The sequence below is a fragment of the Quercus lobata genome, chromosome 11 (genome assembly GCF_001633185.2).
Source record: "Quercus lobata isolate SW786 chromosome 11, ValleyOak3.0 Primary Assembly, whole genome shotgun sequence".
Taxonomy (NCBI): Eukaryota; Viridiplantae; Streptophyta; class Magnoliopsida; order Fagales; family Fagaceae; genus Quercus; species Quercus lobata.
In genome coordinates, this window is record NC_044914.1 from 30,618,841 (window position 1) to 30,644,571 (window position 25,731).

Below are 25,731 nucleotides of genomic sequence, written 5' to 3' on the forward strand. Positions count from 1 at the left end.
TTGGGACTTGGTAAAGGAGAAGGAAGAAGTAGTCCTTTCGCAGAGCATGGGTCCAAGGCCAAGGAATAGCAAAGGTACCAATGTGCCGCCTATGGCCTCTGAGCCCATGGGAAAGAACGAAGTAGCCTCTAGACAGTGGAATGAGGTGCCTCTGGTAGAACAGGAAGTGGTATCAGGCCAAAGGCACGCAAGACAAGAGCCAGACCCTATGGCTCAAATGGCAGAAATATTGAAAGATTTGCAGAAAGAAATTCGCCTTCTTAAAGAGGGCAAGACACAAGAAATCAGGGACAATGTCCCCCTTGTGGTCAATCAGGACAAAGCCCAACCAGAGGGAGGGTCAGTAGTAGGAGGGGGTGGTAACCCCCAGTACCTAATGCTGGCAAATGTTAGTGTCCTTTTAGATTAAGAAAGGGAAAAACTCTCTAGGATCCCCAAGCAATTTTCTCGGGATCCCCTATTCCCACCTAAACTCCTCGGCAAGCCATATCCCAAAGGATATGAACCCCCGAAGTTCCATCCTTTTGATGGATGAAATGGGAGTGTTGTGGAACATGTGAGTAGATTTATTCACACTATGGGCCCCTTCGCAGGAGATAGAGAACTGTGCCTAAGGGAGTTTGCTAAGTCCCTAGTGGACAGAGCATATACTTGGTACACCACGCTGAGGCCTGGGTCCATTAAGACCTGGGACGAAATGATGGAGAGGTTCTGTGCAAAGTATTACCCCGGAGAGGACAAGGTCACCTTCCAAAGCCTTCAGATGGTATGGCAAAGACCTGGAGAGGATCTTGTCCAGTTCATCAAAAGATTTGAAGATGTTTCTCTAGACTATTATAGAGACCATGAGGAGAAAGAGCTCGTGGAGACCTGCATATCCAACATGCTCTTTGATTACAGGCTCAACCTCGAAAATTTATGCATCACTCAATTTGCTGACCTGTTACAGAGAACCAAAAGGACAGCACAGACTATGAGAACAAAGAAAATGCCAATACCCCAAGCCATGACAGCATCGGTAGGAGAGAAAAGAAAGAGGCTTGAAAGGAAAGTTTTTGAGGAACCACCAGTGATTCCATGTACTGTAGAGGAATTGAACCATGTCTCGGATAAGTGGATTAGAGATGGAATTGTTAGGCCATTCACTGTGTCTAGGCCATTAACCGAGGAAGAAAGGAAGAATTATTTGTTCTGTAGGATCCACAACTACGTCAAGTACTCCACCAAGGACTGTTGGACCCTCCGTAGGCTCTTTCACAAGAAGCTAAGAGAGGGAACCTTGGAGCTCACTCAGAAGGAACCCGAAGTGCAAAGGAATCCCCTACCTAACCACAAAGGGAAAGGGGTGGTGGTTGTGGTAATCCATGGGAACCCAGCAGAAGCGAAAGAATCTGAAGGATCCTTCCACCTAAGCACAATCAGGACTCTCCAAAAGAACCCTAAGTTTAGGTCACTATTCAACCAATTGGGATTTGGGCCAGAAGCAGGAAGGGTGGCCACAGAATCCCTCATGAGTGTAGCAACAGATTCTGGGATGAAATGTTTCACAGTAAAATCCCATGCTAGTCGAGCTTACTTAGAGACAACCAATGCAATAACCTTCACTGATGAAGACATGGAAGTCGAGCATCCAGACCACCATAGACCCCTTTATTTGATGGCCATCATAAATGGTATCCAAGTTAGAAAAGCATTAGTAGACACAGGGGCATCACTCAACCTCATAGCCCTGAGTACCCTGGAAGCTGTGGGCCTGACTGGCAGGAGGATCCTAGGGGCTCCCATGGAGATAACAGGATTTGGATGATCAGCAGAATCAACTGAGGGATATGTGTAGCTGGCCTTAAGAGTAGGGCCAATAGTAGCCCTAACCAAATTTCACGTGATCAATTCAAAGGTTTCCTACCATGTACTATTGGGACGCCCATGGCTCCACAAGCACTGTCTTATTCCATCCACGTACCATCAATGTGTTAAAGGGAGATTGAATGGGAGACCCGTAAAGATCCCTGCCAACCATAACCCTTTCAACCAAGGAAAGGTGAACTTCGTGGAAACAATGTTCTATGATGAGTTAGAACCAGATGACGAGAGCCCTATGCTGGGGACCCCAAGAGCACCTATCTTAGAAGAAGGAGGGGGTACCCGTGACTTAAGAAACCTTTTGGAAAGAAAAAGGGAAAAGAGGGAGCCCAGCACCTCAGGATCCCAGGAATGTGTAGCAGTATGAGAACCTAGAGGAAGGTTAATTTATCATTTATTAAGGTGGGCGAGGCCTGAATGCATCATGCAGGAGGGTCTTGGACCACCAGAATGTATGGTGGCTCAAGAAGAAGTCTCAGGGGAACTAGTTAAAGAAACATAAATTCAGCCTAAGGAAGAATTAAGGGAAATAAACTTCAGAGCTGAGCTGGGATCCCAGAAACCTGTTTTCATTAGTAGTTAATTGGCAGCACAAGAAAAGGAGTAGTTAGCGGCCTTGCTCAAGAAATACATGGATGTGTTCGCATGGACCTATGATGAGATGCCTGGTCTAGATCCAGGACTGGTGGTTCATTCTCTCAATGTAGACTTGAGAATCAAGCCAATAATCCAACTAGCCAGGTTCTTTCACACAGATATAGAAGCTCAGATAACTCAAGAAGTCAAGAAGCTGCTAGCAGCTGGTTTTATCAAGCCCATCCAGCATCCTAAGTGGCTTTCCAACATAGTGCCTGTGAAGAAAAAGAATGGCTAGATTCGTTGCTGTGTGGACTTTCACAATCTGAACAAGGCATTTCTAAAAGATGAGTTCCCTCTGCCTAATATTGACCTCCTTGTGGATTCAGCTGCGGGAAATTCTATGTTTTCATTTATGGATGGGTATAGTGGGTACAACCAAATCTGCATGGCTGCCAAAGATGCAGAGAAGACGGCATTGAGGACTCCAATTGGGAATTTTTATTACACTGTGATGCCTTTTGGCCTAAAAAATGCAGGGGCCACATACCAACGAACCATGATAGCTATCTTCCATGACATGATGCATAAGGAAATAGAAGACTATGTGGATGATATTGTGGTGAAATCAAAAACTAGGGCAGGACATCTTCAGATACTCAAACAAGTTTTTGAAAGGTGCAGGAAGTACAAACTGTGCATGAACCCCATGAAGTGTGCCTTCGGGGTGTCTGCTAGAAAGTTTCTTGGGTTCCTAGTACACCACAGAGGGATAAGTGTAGATCCAGGAAAAGCCACAGCCATTGCAACAATGATGGGAATGAACAACCTATTTACTATGTAAGTAGGACACTTAAGGACGTCGAGACCAAGTACCCCAGGATAGAAAAAGCCTACCTAATGGTAATCTATGCATCCCAAAGGCTGAAACGATATTTCTCAGCTCATCAGATCCTTTTGGTGATTAAGTCACATCCCATAAAAGCACTCTTACATCAGCCTCTCCTGACAGGAAGGGTAGCACAGTGGCTGGTCCTGCTCTCTCAATACGACAAAGGCCTTAGAACCCTTAAGGCTGTCAAAAGCCAAGCCATAGCACACCTGCTAGCCCAGTTTCCAGGAAAGGAAGAGTGCTCACTAAGTGAAGAGATCCCAAGGGAGGTGGCAGTGGCAGAGATCCCAGGAAAGAAGTGGACAATGAGATTTGATGGGTTGGCAACAACAACCTTAAATGGACTAGGGATTGTACTTAGCTGCGAAGATGGGGACACCGTGCCCTTGTCTTTTAAGCTTGGTTTTTCCTATTCGAATAATGCAGCTGAATACGAGGCATACTTGACTGGGTTAACCATAGCACTCAGCATAGGAGTAAATCATATGAGAGTTTTAGGAGACTCCAATCTTGTGGTCTCCCAAGTGAAAGGTGACTTTGTACTGAGAGAGCAGAATTTGGCAACCTACAAGACTTGGGTGCAAAAGCTGGAGCAAGAATTCCATACCTTTAGCGTGGAGTACACCCAGAGGAGCGAGAACAGGTTCGATGATGCACTAGCAACCCTAAAATCCTAAGTGCCATTCAAAGGGAAAGACACTTTGGTAAGAATAGGTAAGCAGGAACATTCCATCATAAGGATCTTCAAAACGATGTTCCCTAAAGAACCAAAGCAACAGGATTGAAGGAGTGAGGTCAAGGAAAAAATGAAAGAGGCAGGACCTGGAGGAAGTATCAAGAAGCTGAGGGACTACACACTGATAAAGGGGAGCTATCCAGGAGACTGCCTGGAGGGATCTTATCCCGGTGCATCAATGAGAAAGAAGGAAAGTTAAGACTAGAAGAACTACATATTTAGGCCTGTGGAGTTATAGAAAAAATCAGTCTATACAGAAGGATGCAGCGCCTGGGGTACTACTAGCCAAATATGAGCAATGAGGTAGCAACTCTACAGGAGAAATGCCAAAAATGTCTACTCTCAATAGATAAGGAAGAAAGCTATGCTGTATTTGTTACAAGAAGATTGGAGAACTTCATTCATGGAATACTTGGCTCAAGGGATCTTACCAACTGACAGAACGTTAGCCCACCAACTCAAGAGACTTGTAGTTGGTACTTTTTACAAAACAGGATCCTATTTAAAAAAGGGTACAACGGGGATCCCTTAAGATGCCTAGGACTAAGGGAAGCTAGAAAAGTAATTAGGGAAGTCCATTCCGATGACTGTGGAAGTCACCCAAGGAAAAGAAGACTCTATAAGCAGTTACTACTGTTGGGGTACTATTGGCCAACAATGAAAAAGGACTCCGAGAAACTAGTCAAAACATGTCATACCTGTCAGGTTCTTGGAGATGCAATCCACACCCACCCAAACGTACTGCAAGATATGACAACACCATGGCCTTTCCACACTTGGGGGCTTGATCTCATAGGACCTATAAACCCCCCTTCCAATGGTTACACATGGATCCTAGTAGCCACCGAATACTTTACAAAATGGGTAGAAACTATCCCTTTGAAAAAGGTCATTGGAGCAACCGTGGCAAACTTCATTCGAGAGCACATCATCACAAGGTTCAGGATCCCCAAGAGGCTGATCAGTGACAATGGAACCCCGTTCATAAACAAAGACATGAAGAACCTGACTGAAGCATTACATCAAGCATAGAAGGTCTACACTATACTACTCGCAAGGAAATGGCCAAGTTGAAGCCACTGATAGGGTGATGCTAAAGATCCTTAAGAAGATGAAACATGAGTATGGGGGAAAATGAAGTGACCACTTGACAGATGTACTCTGGGCATGCAGGAACTCTGTAAAAATAGCCACAGGATTCTCACCATTCTCCCTGGTTTATGGGACAAAAGCCATTAGTCCTGTGGAATTAGTAGTCCCCACACCAAGAGTTGTGCTTGAAGAAAACCGGGAGGACACTGAGGAATCAAACAATGAAAGGAAATTGGCAAATCTAGAGGGGTTAGAGGAAGGAAAAGAAGTGGCCAAAAGGAGAAGTCTGCGGTACCAGCAAAGGATGACTAAAGCATATGCACAAGCAGTATACTCAAGGGCTTTCACTAAAAGACAGCTGGTGTTAAGAAGAGCAGAACATGTAAGAAGAAACCTCCCAAGACCCTCCAAATTTGCCCCAAAGTGGGAGGGACCCTACATCATCAGGGAAGCCCATGATAGCGGGTATTACTACCTCTCAAAGGAAGATGGGACAGTCCTGGAAGATCCCATAAATGGGAAGTGGCTGAAACAGTACTATGCATAGAAATGGAGAGACCTCAGTACATCGAGACCCTTTTTGCCGACTCCCTAACTTGCTAAGTGTTTCATCATTCTTTGCTTTTGTTATGAATTTTTTGTTTAAGTAATTTTGTTCAGGAACCCAGAGTAGAAGGACATTCTATGATCCTTACTATCTGTGATAACTTTTCTGTGTTCCTCAGATGGTAATTGTGCTTGATTCAATGAAATCTATTTTATTCCCTTTAAGTTATTGTTAAGTTAGAAATTGAAAAGTCCAAATATGGGCAGATTTGAGGGGGGTACCTAGGCCAATGCAAAAAAAAAAAAAAAAAAAAAAAAAAAAAAAAAAAAAAAAAAGAAGAGAACTTTGACACATGACCCAGGACCCACCCCATAATTAGCTCAAAATATATGGCCTAGGATCACGGGTAAAGGTAAGTGCCCAGGATACCTAGCCCAGTATTTGACAACAGAAGGCCTGCCTGGTTCATGATCTGGGACTTTTTTTTTTTTTTTTTTAAAGGGAAAGAAAGAAAGCACCAAATGTACCCAGTTCAGTACCTGCGTAGCAAAGCAATCACCAGAGTACCTGATCCAGGACCTACAGTAAGATTTGTAGGGGCCATGGCCTAGGACTCCGTGCAAAAAAGAAAAAAAATCAGTATACGAAAAAGAAAAGAACAGATCCACATATTATTAAAAGCTAGAAGCAGTCTTAAAAAAAATATAAAAAAATATTTATAAAAAAAAAAAAAAAAAAAAAAAAAAGGCAGCTCAAATACAGATCCATATCAGAAAATAAGGAAGAAAAGCTAGGAATAGTGTTCAACAGAAAAAGATAAAACTTATACAAACCAAATTGTTTGAAAGTACACATCTCAATTAACTAAAAAAAAGGGGGAAAAGGCTAAGGAATGAGGCTGGTCAGTAAGGAATTGTCTGGAGAAATGGCAGGAACAGCTGAAGAGGAGAGAACCTTCTGTCTTTTAACCTTCAAGTCATGCAGAACCTTGTGATCACGAGCTAGAGCCTCTTCAGCAGTAGCAATCTCAACATCTATATTCCTGGAAGCCTGCCTCTAGAATAGCATGTGGGCCAGTGAACGTAAATGCCTCAACAAGAAGGACAAGTTGAACTTTTCTTCCAAAAGGTCTTGCACCACTCCCCTCCATTCCAAAATTTTCTCTTCAAATAGGGAGTTAAGAGAGGAATCCTTCAAGGAAATTAGCATAGCACATAGTAGCTCCATCAGAATATTGCCCAGAAACACACCTCCCCTAAAACCACTGGCAAAGTCTCCATGGATTTTGAGTAACCCTTCCAGCAATGGCAGACCCTCCACAGGCACAGAGAAGCACAAGAAGTTGCTGTAGGAAGGCTCAAATAGATGAAAATGGCTTGCAGGGAGGCTATTGAACTCCAAAAGATCAAACTGGGCCAAGAAGGCAGGGAGCCCTGAGTCAGGATCTGAAATAGCTACTTCTGGAGTCTTCCCCATTATGGCATCTCCACTTGTAGAGATTAGGGAACTGTCAACCTTCTGGATGGCTTAAGGGGTCCCTGTTTGTTCAATAACCTGAGCAAATCCCACAGCCACTTCAGGAACCACGAACTCAGGATCTCTAACACCTGTGTCAACACCTGCAAAATCAAACAAAATTCAAAAGGGGGGAAAGAACCAAGGAAGAAAGGTAAAGTAAGAAAAGCAAAAAAAAAAAAAAAAAGGAGGACCAATATCGACTTCCTGGGGTGGAGCCTCCTCCTCTTGCTCTCCTGATTTCTTGGAGGACTCTATATAAGAACATACAGCACATTGGAGAAAGGGTGAGGAAACCTTGGCAAAATGGTTAAAGGAAGGTAAAGACACTGAGGGCTTCGCCATAGAAGGAAAAAGACAAAGGAAGAGCATAAGAAAGGGGAAATAAGAGAAAGCATAGTAAAGGTAAGCAACACGCACCTTCAAAACCCTCTGATTCCAAAAAGGAGGTAGCCTCAGGGGCAGATCTCACATTGGTTTGAACTAAAAGGAGAAGAGAAAATGAGAACTCTAAAAAAAAAAAAGGATACAAAAGGAGTAAGATTAAGCATTCTTATAAGGGGTAAATGGGGGCTCACCTACTTGTATGGATGGAGACGCGCCCCCCAACGGTTCCTTGCTTAAAACAGGTTCAAGTGACATAATCTTGATGGGACTGAAAGTCTGCTCGGGTTAGGGATCTTGGGAAATGGGAAGCTGGGGAGCCTCAGGATCCTGAGTAGCCTGGACACCCTGCATTGGCTACCCAATCTCCTCAATCATACCACCACTAGGGCCTCTTCTTCCACGCTTGGGAGTGCAGCAAGGGGGACTGCAACCACTTCTTCCTCAAAAATCCTACCAGCCGTGGGAAGAAGTACTTCCATCTGCAAAAGGGGTAAGTGACAGAACATCAGAAATAAGTAGTACCAGAAGAGGAATGGAAATAAACAAAAAGAGGCATGAGTAGAAGAGGGTCATACCATAGCATCACCAAACGATTGGCTTCTAACTTTCTTGGGGTCTGACTTGCGCTTGGACTGCAAGAGAAATAATCACTCATCAGTTATAACAATAATAGCAGGATACTTTAAAAAAAAAAAAAAAAAAAGATATATATAAAGGAGAGAAGGAAAGAGGCATTGCCCTCTCTCTCTCTCTACAGAGTCTCTAAGGGTCTTTTGTTTACTACGAGTACACCCAGAGGGTCCTAAGGGAGATTGAGGTACAAAGTCAGGGGATCCCAAAGAACCATGGGCTGAAAAACTCACAGGAACCTAAGAAAGAGAAGACTCTACCTTAGTCTTCACCCGAGACCTTGGAACTAAAGGATGTCTAACACCCTTTCCCACTGTAGGGGAGTTTACACTCTCGGGTTCCTCAAAAATTACCAGTTGTTCTTGAGACTTCCCAATCTTTCTCTTTTTGGTCTCAAGACCAGCCTCCGTACCCTTTGCACTCTCCTCAAGTCCAGCTTCTTTAAATTTTTCCTACTTAATCCTCTTTTCTCTACCTTTGCCTATGGGAGTGGCAGCACCAATGGCCTTTACTGCCCCTCTCTTAATTGGCACCCCAGAAAAAGCACCAACAATGAGGTCACATCTTGACCAAGTCTTTGGAAAATCCTGCGCATAAGTCACCCAACCACCCCAGGAGGCATGCCACTCCGCGAACCCTGTCTTGCTGCTTATGGCAGCAGATACAATACCAGTAGTGGGAAGGGATAGGCGCCTGTTAACAATAGGGGCAAAAAGAATATCGGGGTTGGGAACTCTCTCAATCTGACCAGAACCAACATAATCAACAAAAGACTTCTGTACTTTTCTCAAATAGCTAGCAAAACTACTAGAAGCAATGACCCCCCTTTGGGAGTTGGGCACTTCAAACTGAGGGCTTCACCGCAACCAATAGGAGAAGGCCTGAAGCCTCAAGAATGGGTCTAGAGAAGGGAGAGAAGGTTCTATATCCTTGAATACTGGAGGAATGTCCAGATCGAAACCAAATTGCCGGAGTACCTGGTGTGCTGAGTAATGTGTGTACTTGGGGCCAGTTGAGGAGGGCACTGGAAGCTAGGAGGAGCTAATGCAAGCTAAGTAGGCCAAACTGCTTTCATCACCATGGCGCAAATAAAATGTATTCCCTAGAGAAGTAAGGAAAGAAGCCAACATAGAGTTACAAGCAAACCTGGGGCTGAACTCCCGAGGAGAACGCTAGCTTAAGTGCCCTGCCTGGTCAAAAAGCTCAACCAGATTAAGACTACCACCTTTCAAACTGGCCCAACGAAAAATAATTGGATGGCTATCGATCAAACTACCACAAAGACCCTTAATTATATCAGGGGATCCTTGGAATTTATCTTTTACAAACTTCAAATTTCTACACTTTGCTAAAGTAATGGAAAAACGGTCCCACATGAATACCTGAAGAATGGCATAGTGGAGGGATAAAGTGATTGTGTAGCAAGAGTCGCCTTTAACTTCATCTCTGTGAAGCTGATCTAGTTAAGAATAAACATGGCCCAAGAACATAGGGGCTAGAGGATACTAAGCACCTCGGGCCAACTTGATTACCAATGGGAAGAAAACGAACTTAACCCCGTACCTGGGGAATTCACTAAACAAGAATTTACTGAGCCAAAGAGCCAGGAACCCAACCCGCTTGACTTCCTTATCTTTCTCTCGCGAAAGATTCATAACCCATTTACCCATCCTGGCCGGTTTCCCACCAGGAGAAGCGGTATGCATGCCAAAATGGCTAAATAATTTATCTTCCACCTTGAGATCCTCTTCGGAAATGCTAATATCAAAAGGGTTCTCATCTCCAAACACCGGGAGGAGGAAATTGTTCACCACAACCTCCAAGGTGATCGTAAGCTCTTCGACAGAAAAGAAGAAAGTATGAAGAGAAGGGCACCAACGGCATACCAGATGCCTGAGACCCTTAGCATCTCAAAAACCTTCAAGGTTCCTGGAAATTGCCATCGCCTTCAGGATCCCAGCGCACTCCAGACGACCCACAAAATCCTCATCAGAAATTTCCCTATCCACTCAAATAGGCCAACCTTAGATCTTCCTAGGAACAAAATTGAAGAAAATAGGGATCGCCTCTCAAAATCCCTGCCTAATTTGGAGATCTAAAATCTCTCTTGGGTCTGGGACTTGAGCAAAACTGGTAAAACCTGCCTGACTGGAGAATACCCAGGCATGAAAGGATAGAGGGGCCTCACCCTAAGACACCTAAGGAAAGAATAGACTAGGGGTGCACCAAGGGTCTCGTAATAGGAAGAAAGGGTACTCTACGACCCCATGCGACTCGCCCTACGTAGAACCGGAGGAACTCTCGCCCTCAGAGGGGCTGGGAGTATGCTCCATCCTTTTGTGTGAGGAAGAGGAAGCCATCAGAGCGGTGAGTGTTGGGAAATAAGCAAATCGAGGGAATAAGGAACATAGAGAAGGAAAGCAAAGAGGGCAGATTGACTATAAGGGAGAAAAGATAAGCTTAGAATTAAAGGCTCAGAGAAGTAAAAGAGAATATGAATTGACTGCAATAATGGCGCAAAGAGGAATTGGAAAAGACGATGTATGGAAAGGCGCACCAGTTGCCAAATTTTATTTTTTTTTATAATGTTACCGACCGTTATTAATGAGAATTATAGGGAACGTGAAAAGTGGGTTAGGATGTTTTACTCCAAAAATCGACTGCCACGTCCCGTGCAAAAGGGGGAAGTTACAAAAGAAAGAAGCGCAACATGGAAAAAAGGCCGGGATACCCAACAACAACGAGGAGTCAGGATCCTGAAGGAAGAAAAGGGGGATCCCGAGAAGAAAATATTAAAATAGTGAAGAAAGAAGTCTTACAGAAGCTAAAACTCTAAATTACTCACGCGTAGGCTACAGGCAACCCACAAGCTCGGTGGGCTAAATGTTGAGGTCAAAAAAATCATGATACTAAGGCCCAAGGAAATAACACAATGGGCCAACCTCATGACAAGTAATCATAAAAGGGATGAATTCACCACAAAGGAAAAGGATGGTAAGCCCAAAAATTCACGGAAGGAAAAGCTTAGCCTACCAAGATTAGGAGATCGAGGAGAGTCCAGCAAAAAGAGCTGGGCCAGGATCCCCAGGGGCTGCCAAAGGCTCGGGATCCCTAGGATGCACAGCATAGCTAAGGTAGGATTGAGACAACTCAGAAGAAGTACCAAAAAGCATAAGGAACGAAGGACAGATATATCCTTTTCAAGCACCCAGTGATACAGTAAGGAGTCAGGAGGCTTGAAGTAACCATTCGTGAACAAAAAGGGGGCGGTACTTTAGGGAACGCAGAACGAAGAACTACAAGGGGAATTGGCTGGAAAAACCTTCAACCTAGCAGGAAAGGATTTCGACCACTTGGGAAAAATGATAAGAAAATGGACAGCTAAAAGCTGAAAAGGTAAAGAGCCAAAAGCTGAGGTCAGCTACCTAAGGGCACCTCGGAATGGAAAGTCAGCAAGGGACTTTCAAGGAGATAGCACCAAAAGGAGAAAATTATGAGAAATAAGGAAAGGATCAGCCCTCTGAGTGACTGGCACAACACGAGCTCTGGTGCCTAGGGGAGCAAAAGAGAGAAGTTAGTGGTACCCCGAAACCTTACCATGGTATAAAAGGGGAAGGCAACCAGCATTGAAGGGGATCAGACTGTAGTAAACCATAACAGAATCACTGAGAAAACCCTATCAAAACTTTGAGAAAATAGTAAAAAGAGAGAAATACTCCCCGGTATCCCAGTACAGCCACTATAGAACATACTCAGATTCAAAGATATTCAAACTTTGCAAGTCTTGGAGGCTTGAATAGCCATCCAAGTCTGTGATTTTTGAGCTTATTTGGACCTTATAACACGTCTTAGTGAGCACATTGTAATCCATAATTAAGAAAATAAATCAAATATTTCATATTGACTTGAGGATCCCTAACAGTCATTATGTATTTTCTTTTTCCTTGTTACATTGTTTTTTCCTTTTGCTGTTATCCTTGCTATTCAACATATATATAGATATATTAATATATATATATATATATATATATATATATTCTTGCTTGCTAGTGTATATGTTGTAGGATCCTTGCCTTATGCACCACTTGGTTCGTAAACAGCCTATTAGCTTCGATGAACCAAGCCCAGTACACCAAACCACAAGTATTTGGCCCAGGATCCTTGGGCATGGGAGTTATAAAAAAAAAAAGGCACCCACACAAAGAGCATGGATGTGTTCGCATGGAGTCACGAGGACATGCCAGGTATTGACCCAAGTGTAATCACCCACCGTCTGAATATGTATCCTTCCTCCAAGCCCGTGCATCAAAAAAAGAGGGTTTTTGCTCCTAAATGAGATAATGCTATTAAAGAGGAAGTCCAGAAGTTGACCATGGTGAAATTTATCCTAGAAGTTTATTACCCGAACTGGTTGGCCAATGTAGTGATGATCAAGATAGCAAATGGCAAGTGGAGAATGTGTGTGGATTTCACCGATTTGAATTAGGCTTGCCCAAAAGATAGCTATCCGTTGCCGCACGTTGACCAGCTGATGGACTCAACTGTGGGTCATAAATTGCTAAGTTTTATGGACGCCTTCTCAGGCTATAATCAAATAAGGATGAACAAGGTGGACTAAGAAAAGACATCTTTCATTACCAGCCAAGGTTTGTTTTGCTACAAGGTGATGCCCTTCGGTTTGAAGAACATAGGGGCAACTTATCAAAGGCTGGTTAACCATATGTTTCGTCCACAGATTGGACGGAATGTGGAAGTTTATGTAAATGATATGCTAGTAAAGAGTTTGGATGAGGAAAAGCATCTGGACGACCTTCAAGAGACCTTTGATACGCTTAGACGATATAACATGAAGTTGAATCCGAGCAAGTGTGCCTTTAGAGTTTCATCAGGTAAGTTTCTTGGGTTCATGGTTTCACATAGGGGAATTGAAGCAAACCCCGATAAAATCCAAACGATACTGAATATGGAGCCACCAAGGAATATCAAAGAAGTCCAATCTCTTACTGGACGAGTTGCCACCCCTAACAGATTTGTCTTAAAAGCTACTGACAAGTGTTTACCATTCTTTAAAGTTCTTAAGAAGGCATTCGAATGGACGGACGAGTGTCAGAAGGCTTTCCAAGACCTCAAGACCTACCTCACCATAGCTCCTCTACTAAGCCTATCCATACCAGGTGAAGAATTAAATTTGTATTTGGTAGTGTCCTCGTATACAGTGAGCTCAACGCTGATTAGAGAAGAAGAGAAGATATAGAAACTGATTTATTATACAAGCCAAGCATTAAGAGGGGCAAAAGGACAATATCCCATGATGGAAAAGCTAGCCTTTGCCTTTGTCATGGCTTCTAGGAAACATTACTTTCAAGCTCATGTCATAAATGTCTTGACAGATCATCCACTAAAGAAGGCGATGAACAAGTTAGAAGCCACAGGATGACTAGTCCAATGGGCCATATAACTCAGCGAGTTTGATGTCAGGTACCAACCAAGGAGCGCGATAAAAGCACAAGTATTGGCGGATTTTATTGCAGAGTTCACTCCCAGTCAAGGCGAGCTAGACAGAGTGGACGAAGCACAGAGGAAGGTCGTCAATGTGGATGGCTCATCCACGTTATATGTAGGAGGAATTGGAGTTATACTCAAGTCCCTAGAAGGAGATAGGTTGAAATACGCAGCTCGTCTATAATACCAAACCACCAACAATGAAGCCGAATATGAAGTTCTCCTTAAATGATTGGAATTGACTAAGTCTTTAGGGGCGGAGTCGGTAGTCGTCCAAGGGGATTTACAGTTGATTATCAATCAAGTGAATGGAATGTGTGAAGCTAAGGAAGATTGGATGAAAAAGTATCTAAGCAAGGTAAAGCAGCTTGTCAAAAAATTTAAAGAAGCCAATTTTGTTCAGCTCCTGAGGGAGGAAAACATGGAAGTAGATGTGGTAAAAGCAACTTCAGCAGGGGGAGCTATGGACGAGTGTGATAAAATCCAACACATGCCGAGCATAGATCTTCCAAAGATACAATAAGTTGAGGGCGAGGAATATTGGATGACTTCAATAGTAATTTATCTCAAAGATGGAAGGCTTCTAGAGGACAAGGATGAGACTAAAAAATTAAGGATCAAAGCTGCCAAGTATGTCCTCATAGACGAGGTACTATATAAAAAAGGCTTCTCTCAACCTTACTTAAGGTGCTTAGCCCCGGACGAATCAAACTATGTGTTAAGGGAAGTTCATGAAGGAGCATGTGGAAACCACTCAGAGCAAGAGCACTAGTCCATAAAGTCGTCCATGCAAGTTACTATTGGCCAACTATTTAAGCGGATGCTAAGGCTTACGTCAATATGTGTGACCAATGGCAACGCTTCAACAACGTCCCTAGACAACCATTGGAGAATCTCACCCCGATAATGGCCCTATGACCCTTTGCGTAATGGAGATTGGATATCTTGAGCCCCTTTCCACTTGGAACTAGGCAGATGAAGTTTTTAGTAGTAGGGATCAATTACTTCACTAAGTGGGTGGAAGCAAAGCCCCTAGCAAAGATCACACAGTAGAATGTCAAAAACTTCGTTTAGAAGAGCATATTGTATGCAAGTTTGGGTGCCTAGGGTACTAGTGTCAGACAATGGATGACAATTTGACAACACACTTTTTAGGGACTTCTACGAGCAATTTGGAATCAAGAATCATTATTCCTCGCTCTACCAGCCACAAGCAAATGGACAAGCAGAAGTGACAAACTGGTCCTTGTTGAAAATCATCAAGACTCGGCTTGAGGGAGCAAAGGGAGTATGGCCAAACGAGCTGCCAAGAGTTTTATGGGCTTATAGGACGACTGTAAGCACCCCCACAGGGGAAGCCCCCTTTAAGTTAGCCTATGGAAGTGAAGTAGTGATATCTGCAGAAGTGCATATGGCAAACCACAGGGTGATGAAGTATCAGGACAAGGATAACAAGGAACAACTTCGACTCAACCTTGATTTGATAAACGAGGTAAGGATGAGCACGGAGCAAAGGACAGGGAGGTATAAAAACCTCATAGCTAGACAATATGATGCAATGGTAAAACCCAGGCGCTTTAACATTGGAGACCTCGTCCTAAAAAGGGTCTCTTTGGCAACCAGAAATCCAGCCTATGGGAAACTAGGACCTAATTGGGAAGGACCCTACAGGGTTATTAATTGCAAAAGACAAGGATCATATTACTTAGAAGCCCTAGATGGGAGAAAGCTAGAGCACCCCTAGAATGTCGAGCATTTAAGAAGATATTACCAGTAAGATATCAGCCTGGACGAGCATCATCATGGATGAGATCATCCTAGACGTCACTATGGATGAGATAAAGTTTGTTGCATTCTGTTACTTGCATGTATTCGTTTTTAGCATTATATATTGTGTTTTAATTCCCTAAAGGTGTGTTAGTTTTTAAAACTATGTGCTATGGAGTATGGACGAAGTCATAGATTTGGTCCATCTGTTTGTATTTTTAATTCCCTAAAAGGCACTAGCTTCTAAGCATATGCCATGCTTATGGACGATGTTTATGTTACATATATACAGTTTGGATTTCCAATCCATGTGATGTATGAATTTCTAAATTTTTATGATCTCATCCACAAGAAGGCTAAAGGCCTAAGACGAGTAAAATCTCTGGATGTAGGGAGGTAACGTCTATTAAGCTTTAAGGGTAACGTCTATTAAGCTTTCCTAAAAATAGGGGTAAAGTAAAGAAAAATAAGCTTAAGGCAAATTCATATAAACAAGAGATGAGATAAAGCTTAAAGTGTATTCATCCAACCAATGGACGTGAAAGTACGTGCACGTAAGAATATTCAAAGTCCATGGATAATATAACCAGCCAAAACAATCCAATCTTTGGATGAGTAAAAAGCTGGAAACATCTTGCCTAAAGGTGAGTCCTATGGACGAAAAATAGAACCAGCATTAAAATCTCTGGATGATTAAAGCTGGCAAAAACCCATGCCATTCATAAAATGAGTTATACTTACAAAATTTAAAGAATGGTGAAAATTTTGAACATGAGGAGTTTATATTAACATGGACGAGCCAAGTTCCTCCATGAGTGGATGGACCACACTCAAACCAGTATAACAAGGATGTAAATAAAGAAAAATACGTCCATACAATAACATGTTCAATAGAAAACGATGGAAATAAACATTCATAAAAGTTTAGAAAAATGGTAGACAACCACCGTCCAAAAACCCTTATAAAGTAAAAAGCAGCTGTTTGGAAGCTCATCCCAAAAATTATGGACGAGTGAAATTGACTTGAATAACTTCAAATTGGTCCAAAACAACGGACCTCATAAAATAAAAAAATAAATAAAAGAGAGAGGGAGAAACTAAGACATTAAAATTTAACATTTTCATTGTGGGGGGTCATCTCCAACATTAGGCTCGTCCTGGGGTAGACTGAGTAGTGGCATCGTCTTTGATATTAACATCTTCAGAGCTCATCTGGAGGAGAGAGCTTGCAGCACCAAGGTTGAGCTTGATGGAGCTAAAGTCAACTTCACGGAAGTTTTCCATAGCGTCCATGTGAAAGTCTTCAAAGCCAGCCTCGTAGTTGGTGTCCAGTAGATCAGTGAACTGTTTAGAAGCTCTGAACTCCACTACCGCGTCTTCTTTGGTCTTATTAAGAAGGGTACTCAACTCGTCATTCCTTTTTTAAAGGTAGTCAAGACGAGTATCCTTCTCAACAATGTCAACTCTGAGCTCTTCGACAAGGTTTTGCAACTCCTTGGTCTCATCTTTAGCCTTGGCTACCACCTCAGCCCACCCCTTGCAGTCATTCTTGACCTCTTGGATCCTCGTCTCAAGCAAGATCCTTGTCTTGTCCATTTCTATGGCCTGCTTGGACGTAATGATGAACTTTGACATTGCCTACATAAGTGATTAAAAATTATGTTAGAAAAAAAAATACATATATATATATATATATATATATTACTATGACAAGACAAGGTAAAAGTAATTACATACCTTGAAAAGATCATGAACAGCAGAGTGCTCAAATTCTCTCAAGGACATGTCATAACATGCAACCACGTCCTCGCCAGTCACAGCCTTCTCAAACCTTTCCCAAGCCAAATCCTCGTTTTCAAGAAGGTTCATAGGAACCCTCTAAGAAGGCTAAGATGAGGCAGGCACAGTAGTTTTGGACAAAGGAACTCTAGCAGGTTCAGATGAATCTATATCTTGGATTTGAATGGACGGTTGTTGACAGGTAGGAAGAATAGGAAGGCCAAACTTGACAACCCCAAACTTGGACGACCTATGCTTCACCCTCTTCTCCTTGCGATAGCTTGGAAGATTTTCCAAGTCAATTGCCTTTGACAAATTTTTTCTTTTATCCCTATCGGCTAGACAAGGCTGAGATTGGACCTCTTGCCTAGTTACCTCGTCCACCACCTCCTTGCCCTTATTTTCTTTCATGGTAGCCATTCTTGAAAAGAAAAATGTTAGAGTCATTCAAAAGGTGATATTTAAAATTTAAAAAATAAATAAATAAAAAATAAAAAAATAAAAATAAAAATAAAAATAAAAATTTTAAAAAAAAAAGAAAAAAAAAGAAAAGAAGAAGAAGACTCACATCTACGGACAGTGAGCTCGTGAGCTAAAACTTCTATAGACGGCGCGAGACCAAGTCCCCAGATGGCAAGATGTTGAAGGGTAACTAAAGAATGGAAACCCCTGTCAGTGTATAGACGAGCCTTCTGGACGCGTTCAAGATAGAACCTGCTCAAAGATGGCCGTCTAACACTTGTAGAAAAAAAAGAGAACAAAGAATTGTTAGATGATTATAAATAAAATATATAATAAAAATAATAAAATGATAATAATAAACATACCTTCAAGACAAAGGTTCCCTAACTCTCTAGTATATGGGGCAAATAGATTCTTGCCAACCTCAACAGGGAGTCTAGCCCAAAAACTAGAGACGAAGAAAAACTTCGTCTTCCAGTTCCTATCTGATGTGACAAGTGATTTTATTAGTCTACAATCTTTCCCTCTAGCTGTGAATTGGTAAAAGCCAAGGGATTGGTTAATTTCTGAGGGCTTGTAGCAGTAGAGGAATTCGTCCACAGTAAGAGGACGATCCCCTTCAAATACCTCCCTCCACAAAACTTGCACAGAGAAACTAGCCTCCACGCGTTAGGGTTAAATTGACATATTCCTGAGCCTAACCTGGTGAGTAACTCCCTAGCAAAGGCATTAAAGAACAACCTAAGACCCACTAAAAGGTAAGCCTCGTAAACACCTACGCCAAAACAGGGTTAACAACACCACTCCCCACGAACAGCTAACCTAGGGTTTAGGTCATCTAGAATTTGGTACCAACTCCTACGGGATGTTAACCTCTTTTCATTCGTCTTAGAGTGTACCCCTACAACATAACTATATACCGTCTCAACCTCATCTAAAGGAGTGGATGAAGGAGCACTCGAGGTACCAACCCTAGACCCAAATGCTGCCCTCGTCCTAAGCTGCTCCTGAAAAACCTCAAAGGGAATCCTAGGAACACCAAACATGTATTCCTCGTTTGTAGTGTTCCCCCCACTGCTACTGTTACTACCACTACTGCTATCACTACTGGAGCCACTAAAACTAGTAGTATCATGGTACTCGTCTATAGCCTTGTCAATGCTATTATTAGACGAAGAAAGGACAATCTCAGACATCTTGAAATTTGAAGGAAAACCTAAGAACGAGGATGAAGAGAGTACCTGGCTCTAGACGAAGGAGTACTAAGGACGTGGAAATACTTCTAGACGAGACACTGGACGACGAATGTCAAGGGATAAAATTTAGGAAATGTGAAGGGTAAGAGAGGAATTCCACTATTTATAGGCAGTGAAGTTTGACATTTGAAATGACGTGACCAACCAAAGAACGACACGTGGCATATTCCTCCAAAAGGTAAATCGACGCTTCTAATCACCAATAAGGTCGTGACACGTGGCACGACATCTAACAACTAACATAAAGACACATCCAAAGAGCAACAGTAAATTTTACAATGCTCTGGACGACCCTTGGACAAGGGGGCAACTGATGGTGAACTGAAAATTGAACCAACTCCAATTCGTCCATGAGAGTCGTCCAGGTTAAGAAGACAAGAATTGTTATACCTAGTAGGACAGTCGTCCATAGGCACATGGGTCGTCCATGAGGAAAGCAATTGGACGACCCCCGACACTTGAGAAAATTCTAGAAAAGTTTGTCTACAAGAGCTAGTGAATTGAACCATGTGTTACTATTTCAAGGCATGAGTAAAATCCTGGTTCATCACTATAACTTCTTATTAAGTACTTAACTTCCAATAATAGTTATGGAAGATAAGATTAAATATTCTAACTCCTATAGCGGTTGTGGAAGTTAACCCTAAACCTTCTGACTTCCTCAAATATAAGGGAAGTTACGAGACAAGTAACTGCTTCAAGTGCACACTATATAAACACTCATTCATATCAAATGAAGGTAAGTTTGGAGACAACTCCTAAAAAGTTGGAACTCTAAAATTTAAGAGAGAAGCTAATTTAAGCATTGGAGGGTTTTTAGCCGGTCCACCCTGGTCACCTTTAATTGTGTGTTTTCCTTTTCACGCCTTCCAAGCAATTACTAGATCATTGAAGCTTGGAGTATTCAGCCTATTGATTTTCTTTCCATCATCATATATATTTAAAGAGTTTTTTCAAAGATATTTTGGAGTCCAATAGAAATTATGAAATCAAGAAATTAAGGGTTACATAAGCTAGGGACATGACAGTGATATTAATCCAGTTCTAGTAGCTTGTGAGAATATAGTGTGGTGGAAGGATATGGATATAAAATTGTAAGTAATGGGACCTCATTTGTAATTCTTTAATCTTCAAGGGTCAATTGCAATATTTTGATGGACATTATTGCAATCTGTAGAAGTTCAAATATTTTCTTGATATGGTTGAGAAAATTATGGAATAATTTTAAAAGAGTTTCAAGATAAGTCAATAACATTCACATTAGTCGTTGGCCATCAGAACTACTGAGTGATACTGAAATCTTTTGAAAACCCAAAAAGAAACACAGAGAGAGAGAGAGACGTGAATACCTTAGGAGGCAATACACTTGGATTACTAAGAGAGGTACACAATTTTGTTTTATTTAGAATCCATGGTTATGAGGTACAACGATCTTTAAACAAAAATATGTGGGCTAGTGGTGGTTGTTGGTGGAGATCTGATTTGTAGTGTTTTTTGTTTTTATAATTTGTTTTTGTAAAATATAAATAGGAAGCAAGCATGATATTAGTTTTTTAATGGAAGAAGTAAACAAGTGGGAGAGGAGATTTGAACTTCTTAAATGGTAAATAAATAAAAATAAAAATCTTGTTCGCGACTCATTATCATAGACTCTAGTCTACTCTACAACAACTTGGATCGTACGGCCACGATGACATCTTGATCTAGTTAGAGTGAGAAGAGAGAGAGAAAAGCCAAAAGTAGGGAAAGGAAAGAAAGAAAGAGCGAAAACGAAGAAAGGAAGAAGCTGCTTAGCTTAGCGTTCTTTTTTGTCTAACAATAATGTCTCGTCGGGAAAGGGAAGTTCGCGATTCAGACTCCAAACGACACCAACGTTCTAGGTTCGATCGAGAACCCAGGTACCTTTTACCCGTTTGGGGTTTCTTTCTTTCTTTATTTTATTAATAATTCCAACTCCAAATTTTTTACAAATATTAATGCTAACAATATTGTTCCGCTAAATATTGTTCACTTCTCTAAGAAAATTAAAAATGAATCTTATATATATATATATATATAGTTGCAGCTTATTATAGATTAGAGATTGATTGATTACATGAATCTAGTATTTTGCTTGTAGAAGAAGATATGGGAAACATACCATTAATTTTAATGTCACTTCAAAACGGGTTAAGGGTATTTAGGTAGTGGGTTCAAAATAAGAATTGGAACTCTTATTATTGCGTCTTTGGATGAGCTTTTTGCAGAATGTGAGGATTTGAAAAACCCATAAGCGTTAATAAGCTAAAAAAGATGAAAGCTTTTCACTTATATAATATTGCACCTGGGAGTAAAAGGAGAGTGCCTGGACTAGTTCTAAACGCGGAAGTCTCTGGTTTGACTTTTGCGATTTAGCTCAGTGGGGGGGGTGTAGACATATGAGGTTTGACCCGCAGGGGTGGTCCCACTGGCCCATACCTTGAAGGGGGGTTCCTTGTCATAAAAATGAAAAATGCACTTTTTCTAACAAGTCATCAAGAATTTAAGTTGCACCGTTATATTCTCACTTGTTTATTAACTTTTGAGTTATACAGCAGTGTGTGTATTGGTCTTTTACCTTTTGATTTGAGTTCTAAAATGTGAAACATGGTGAGAGTTTTTGCCAGTTGATTATAGTTTCCTATCATAATATGGCTTTACATATGTCACTTGGTTTGGTTCAACTAGTCCTAAGAAGTCTAGGAGGGATGGGAAACCAGAAACAGAGAGACTACCCAACAATGTTAATTTGGATGTTGGAGAGCAGACAGACAGGGATCAAAAGCACCATCGTCGGCTGCAAGATGCCATACCACTTGAGGCCCCTTTGGCACCTGATTCTAAGCGAGAAAATGAGGCTGTGAGCAAAGAAGCTGACAAGAAACCTGAAAAACATCGTGAAGGATCAAAACGTTCCTCTGATCCAACTGAAGTACCTCGGTCGCGATCTTATTTTCAGGTCTTGATAACAATCTTATAAATATGAAATTGGTATTCTTAAATGTTTGTGTAACATTTTCACATAATTGACTGCTTCTTGCATAACTGTTAACTTTATGATCCCGTTAGATCTTTTGATTAGTTTGATTTCAGCCTCCCAATATTATCCAACACCTTGTATTCTCCCAGTCGTTGCACATAATACAACTCTATGATAACCATAGTGTGTTTTCATTGCTGACTTATAGATTCATATTGTTCACGGATGTGATGTTTTCTGGGACTTTAAGCACCAGAGTCAACTGACATCGAGAAACTAATGGTTTTGTGTAGGTAATGTTTGTTCACTCTCCATGCCAGAGGTATGCATAGCCTGGTCACGTAGAGGATACGGTGGGGGGACATAAGTTTTTGATTCCCTAAATCTCTAGGTTAAGCTTCTATGAGCTGTTGTGGTGGATTTGAAGGTTGTTTTTATTCTAGATTACCACCAAATATTTTTTTATCTTCTGTACCAGGAAGAAATAAATGGGAAAAAACTGTGCAGAAAATTAAGGGACAAAAAGAAATTTTTTTTTTTAATTTTTAAATAGACATATATTTTGCAACCATTTAAAAGTAAATGGAAGTTGATTAAGATGAATGAAGTCAACCAACTAATGAGATGTGCACGTTACATTGCACAGCCTGGGGCAGCTTAAGAATTGCAGTAGTCATCTTAATGCATCTCTGTATGTATGCAGGCCTGGAAAATGCCTAAGCTGCATTCCAGAATGGCTTAGAAAATTCTTTCCAACATTACATGATTGCTTGATAAAAAAAAAGTATATTTGTTGAGTTTAATTACTTGGTAATATTATTCAGTGTATGCAAACCTTTGTTCTGGGGTGATGTAGCGGGATTTTCTTTCAGCCCATGCCTTCAAGTGGCTCCATGTATATAATAATCTTAGGCTTGCCTGTGCATGTCTTATAACAGCATGATGAACGTGGTAATGCCATGCAAGTTGGTCGAAGCATTGGTCGTAGAGCTACTAGTGGTGAGTTCTATTTATCTTCAACTCTATCTGCGAAGCTCTTCTCAAAATGTTTGGCCTTTTTCCCTTTACTTTTGGCTACATCTGCTTTTCATCATTCACATGATAGTGCTTTCATGCTGTGATTCCCATCAATCCTGCATGTAGTTTACTCTTAGATTTATTATTATTATTTATTTTTTTTTTTTTACAGGGCCAAACATTCATAGTCATGGTATTTTAATTCTTCAGTGGCAAAGTTGGGTCATTGTAACTTACCTACAAAAAAAGAAAAAAAGTTCATTGTTTCATTATAATATTTATCCAATATAGAGTACTTTATAATAGTTAAGAGGGCATCTTACATATCATAAAATCTTGTCTAAAATACTATTTTGTATTTACACCTTCTAAGTTAGAGATTGCTTCTAAATTAGTGCCTTAACCAAGAAAACTTGCAACTTACACTCTCGAGTATTACAACAAAATCAGCATGCCCCATTTGTCAACATCCATTCAAATCTTGTTGTTAACCCACACAAAAAGATCATTTTGGCCAAAAAAAGAAAAGAAAAATGACGTCATTTTTTGGCTGGCTAGTTAACAATGAAAATGTGACAGGAGCATAATAGAAGGGCACTTTGGGATAGATAAAGAAAAATTTTATTAATAAAAAATAGCCAACCCACATGAGTGCATTGGGGATGTACTTTGGGTCAAAAATCAAGAACCAAATTTACAATGATCAAGCAAAATAGGAAGCAAAAAACAAGAAAAATGCAAAAGAGCCACACTCCAATCAAGGAAAGTATGTAAGAAAAAGGACTTAATCTCTAGCAATGACTGTTCTTATCCCTCAAAGCATCTAGCATTCCTTTCACTCCACATTGACATCATTGTAATAGTTGAGGTGTAAATTGCAAGTTTTGAAAGTTAAGGGACCGATTTAGAAGCGATCTCAAACTTCAAGTGGATAAAGTGCATTTTAGACTTAAATTTTTTTATGAGTATAAATATGAGCATCTATGTGCATGTTCATTTGCATGTGATGTAGAAAAAGACATGTTACTCTGTCCAATTATATTTTTATGTTTTTGTGTACCACAATTATTGTATGATTATTTTGAAGTTGATGGTTTTTTGACATCATTGTAATAGTTGAGGTGTAAATTGCAAGTTTTGAAAGTTAAGGGACCAATTTAGAAGCGATCTCAAACTTCAAGGGGGTAAAGTGCATTTTAGACTTAAATCTTTGTATGAGTATAAATATGAGCATCTATGTGCATGTCCATTTGCATGTGATGTAGAAAAAGACATGTTACTCTGTCCAATTATATTTTTATGTTTTTGTGTACCACAATTATTGTATGATTATTTTGAAGTTGATGGTACTATGTCTTTTTTGATTTTGGTAAGGGTCCTTTTGGTTTTGTTTTTTCAAGTGGATTAAATCTTAAAAATTGGTCAACTTTAATTTTTGTGTCTCAAGATTGCGTTTGGCTAGCCCCAAGATAAGATAAACCATTTTTTTTTTTTTAAATTAAAAAATCAATAAACTCATTTTCAGATAAGATGAATAATTGTTAATAAAGCAAACACTCTTTGAAAAACTGAAAGCAAGCAGGCCCCAAATATATGAAGTAATAAGGTTATGCATTGCTGTTTTGTAAAAAATATGGAATCATTATCTAAGTGGGAATATTATTAAATTAGGAATCTCAACTTTGATCATGCATCATGCTATTTCAAGACTTGAAGTTTGAATTTGATCTTCTTTATGCTCTCTTACTTTGCTCTTTGGCAGTGTTCTAAGTACCACTGCTAATGATCCTTGAAAGAGTAACACCGTTTTAGTTCCCCATCTATGGCTGAAAGCTTAATGATTGTAGCTGTTGTCTTATCATTCATTGTTCCTTTGCTTTAAAGGATGGAGGGATTCTAAGGATCAACACGATGAAAGAGAAGCAAACAAGACAACTTCTAATGCACAGGAAAGAGATGAGAAACTACAAGCTAAGCAGGATGACCACAGCGTTTGGCGCCATGATCGCTTCATAGAAAAGGATGATCCACCTCCACCTGCAAAGAAAAGACCCTCATTTCAGGAGAAGAAGATTACAGTGAATTCTGAACATGCTGACAAATTGGAATCAGAGACTGTAAAGTCAGGCCATGTTGACCATTATGTAGAAGGAAGTGAAAGGAGGGAGGAGAGAAGCCACAACCCCCGTTATATGGACAGACCTGAGAAGCCATTAGCAGGAGACAGGTTGCCACCAAAGAGGGGAGAAGCACATAGGGATAGTTTTCTGTCCAGAGAAAGATATGGTGGTGGTGGAAATTACAGGGGAAGAGATAGTGGTAGACAAGGTTATCATTCTGGTGGTACTCGGGCTGAGAAGTGGAAGCATGATTTGTATAAACCTGAAGGAAGTCCAACCCCAAAAAATGAAGATGATCAAATTGCAAAGCTGGAAGCACTCTTGGCTTCATAGAAACAGTCAGGTCTCAATCTGCATATGCATGCGTATTATGTTCATTAAGGTTTGAGTCTGACTAATCAGATATTTTGTTTAATTAGGACATTCAAAATCAGGGTTTGCTTATTGTGAATGTTCATGAATTCTCTTTTACCACCTAACCAATTCAATTTACAGCCTGTTTACTCTCATATTTCCAATATGAGTCACCTTACATTTTTTTTTTTGGGGGGCAAAAATACAATTTACATCCTATAAGTATAGTGAGTTGCCA

General features: G+C 40.8%; 1 protein-coding gene across 1 annotated transcript; it reads left to right on the forward strand.

Moving 5' to 3' along the window:
- Positions 1-20,660: 20,660 nt before the first annotated feature.
- On the forward strand, positions 20,661-25,650 carry LOC115968275. The gene is made up of 4 exons (XM_031087615.1): positions 20,661-20,902; positions 21,711-21,981; positions 22,941-23,001; positions 24,904-25,650. The coding sequence occupies exons 1-4, from the start codon at positions 20,826-20,828 to the stop codon at positions 25,470-25,472; spliced, it is 978 nt and encodes a 325-aa protein (XP_030943475.1). The 5' UTR covers positions 20,661-20,825; the 3' UTR covers positions 25,473-25,650.
- The last annotated feature ends 81 nt before the right edge of the window (positions 25,651-25,731 follow it).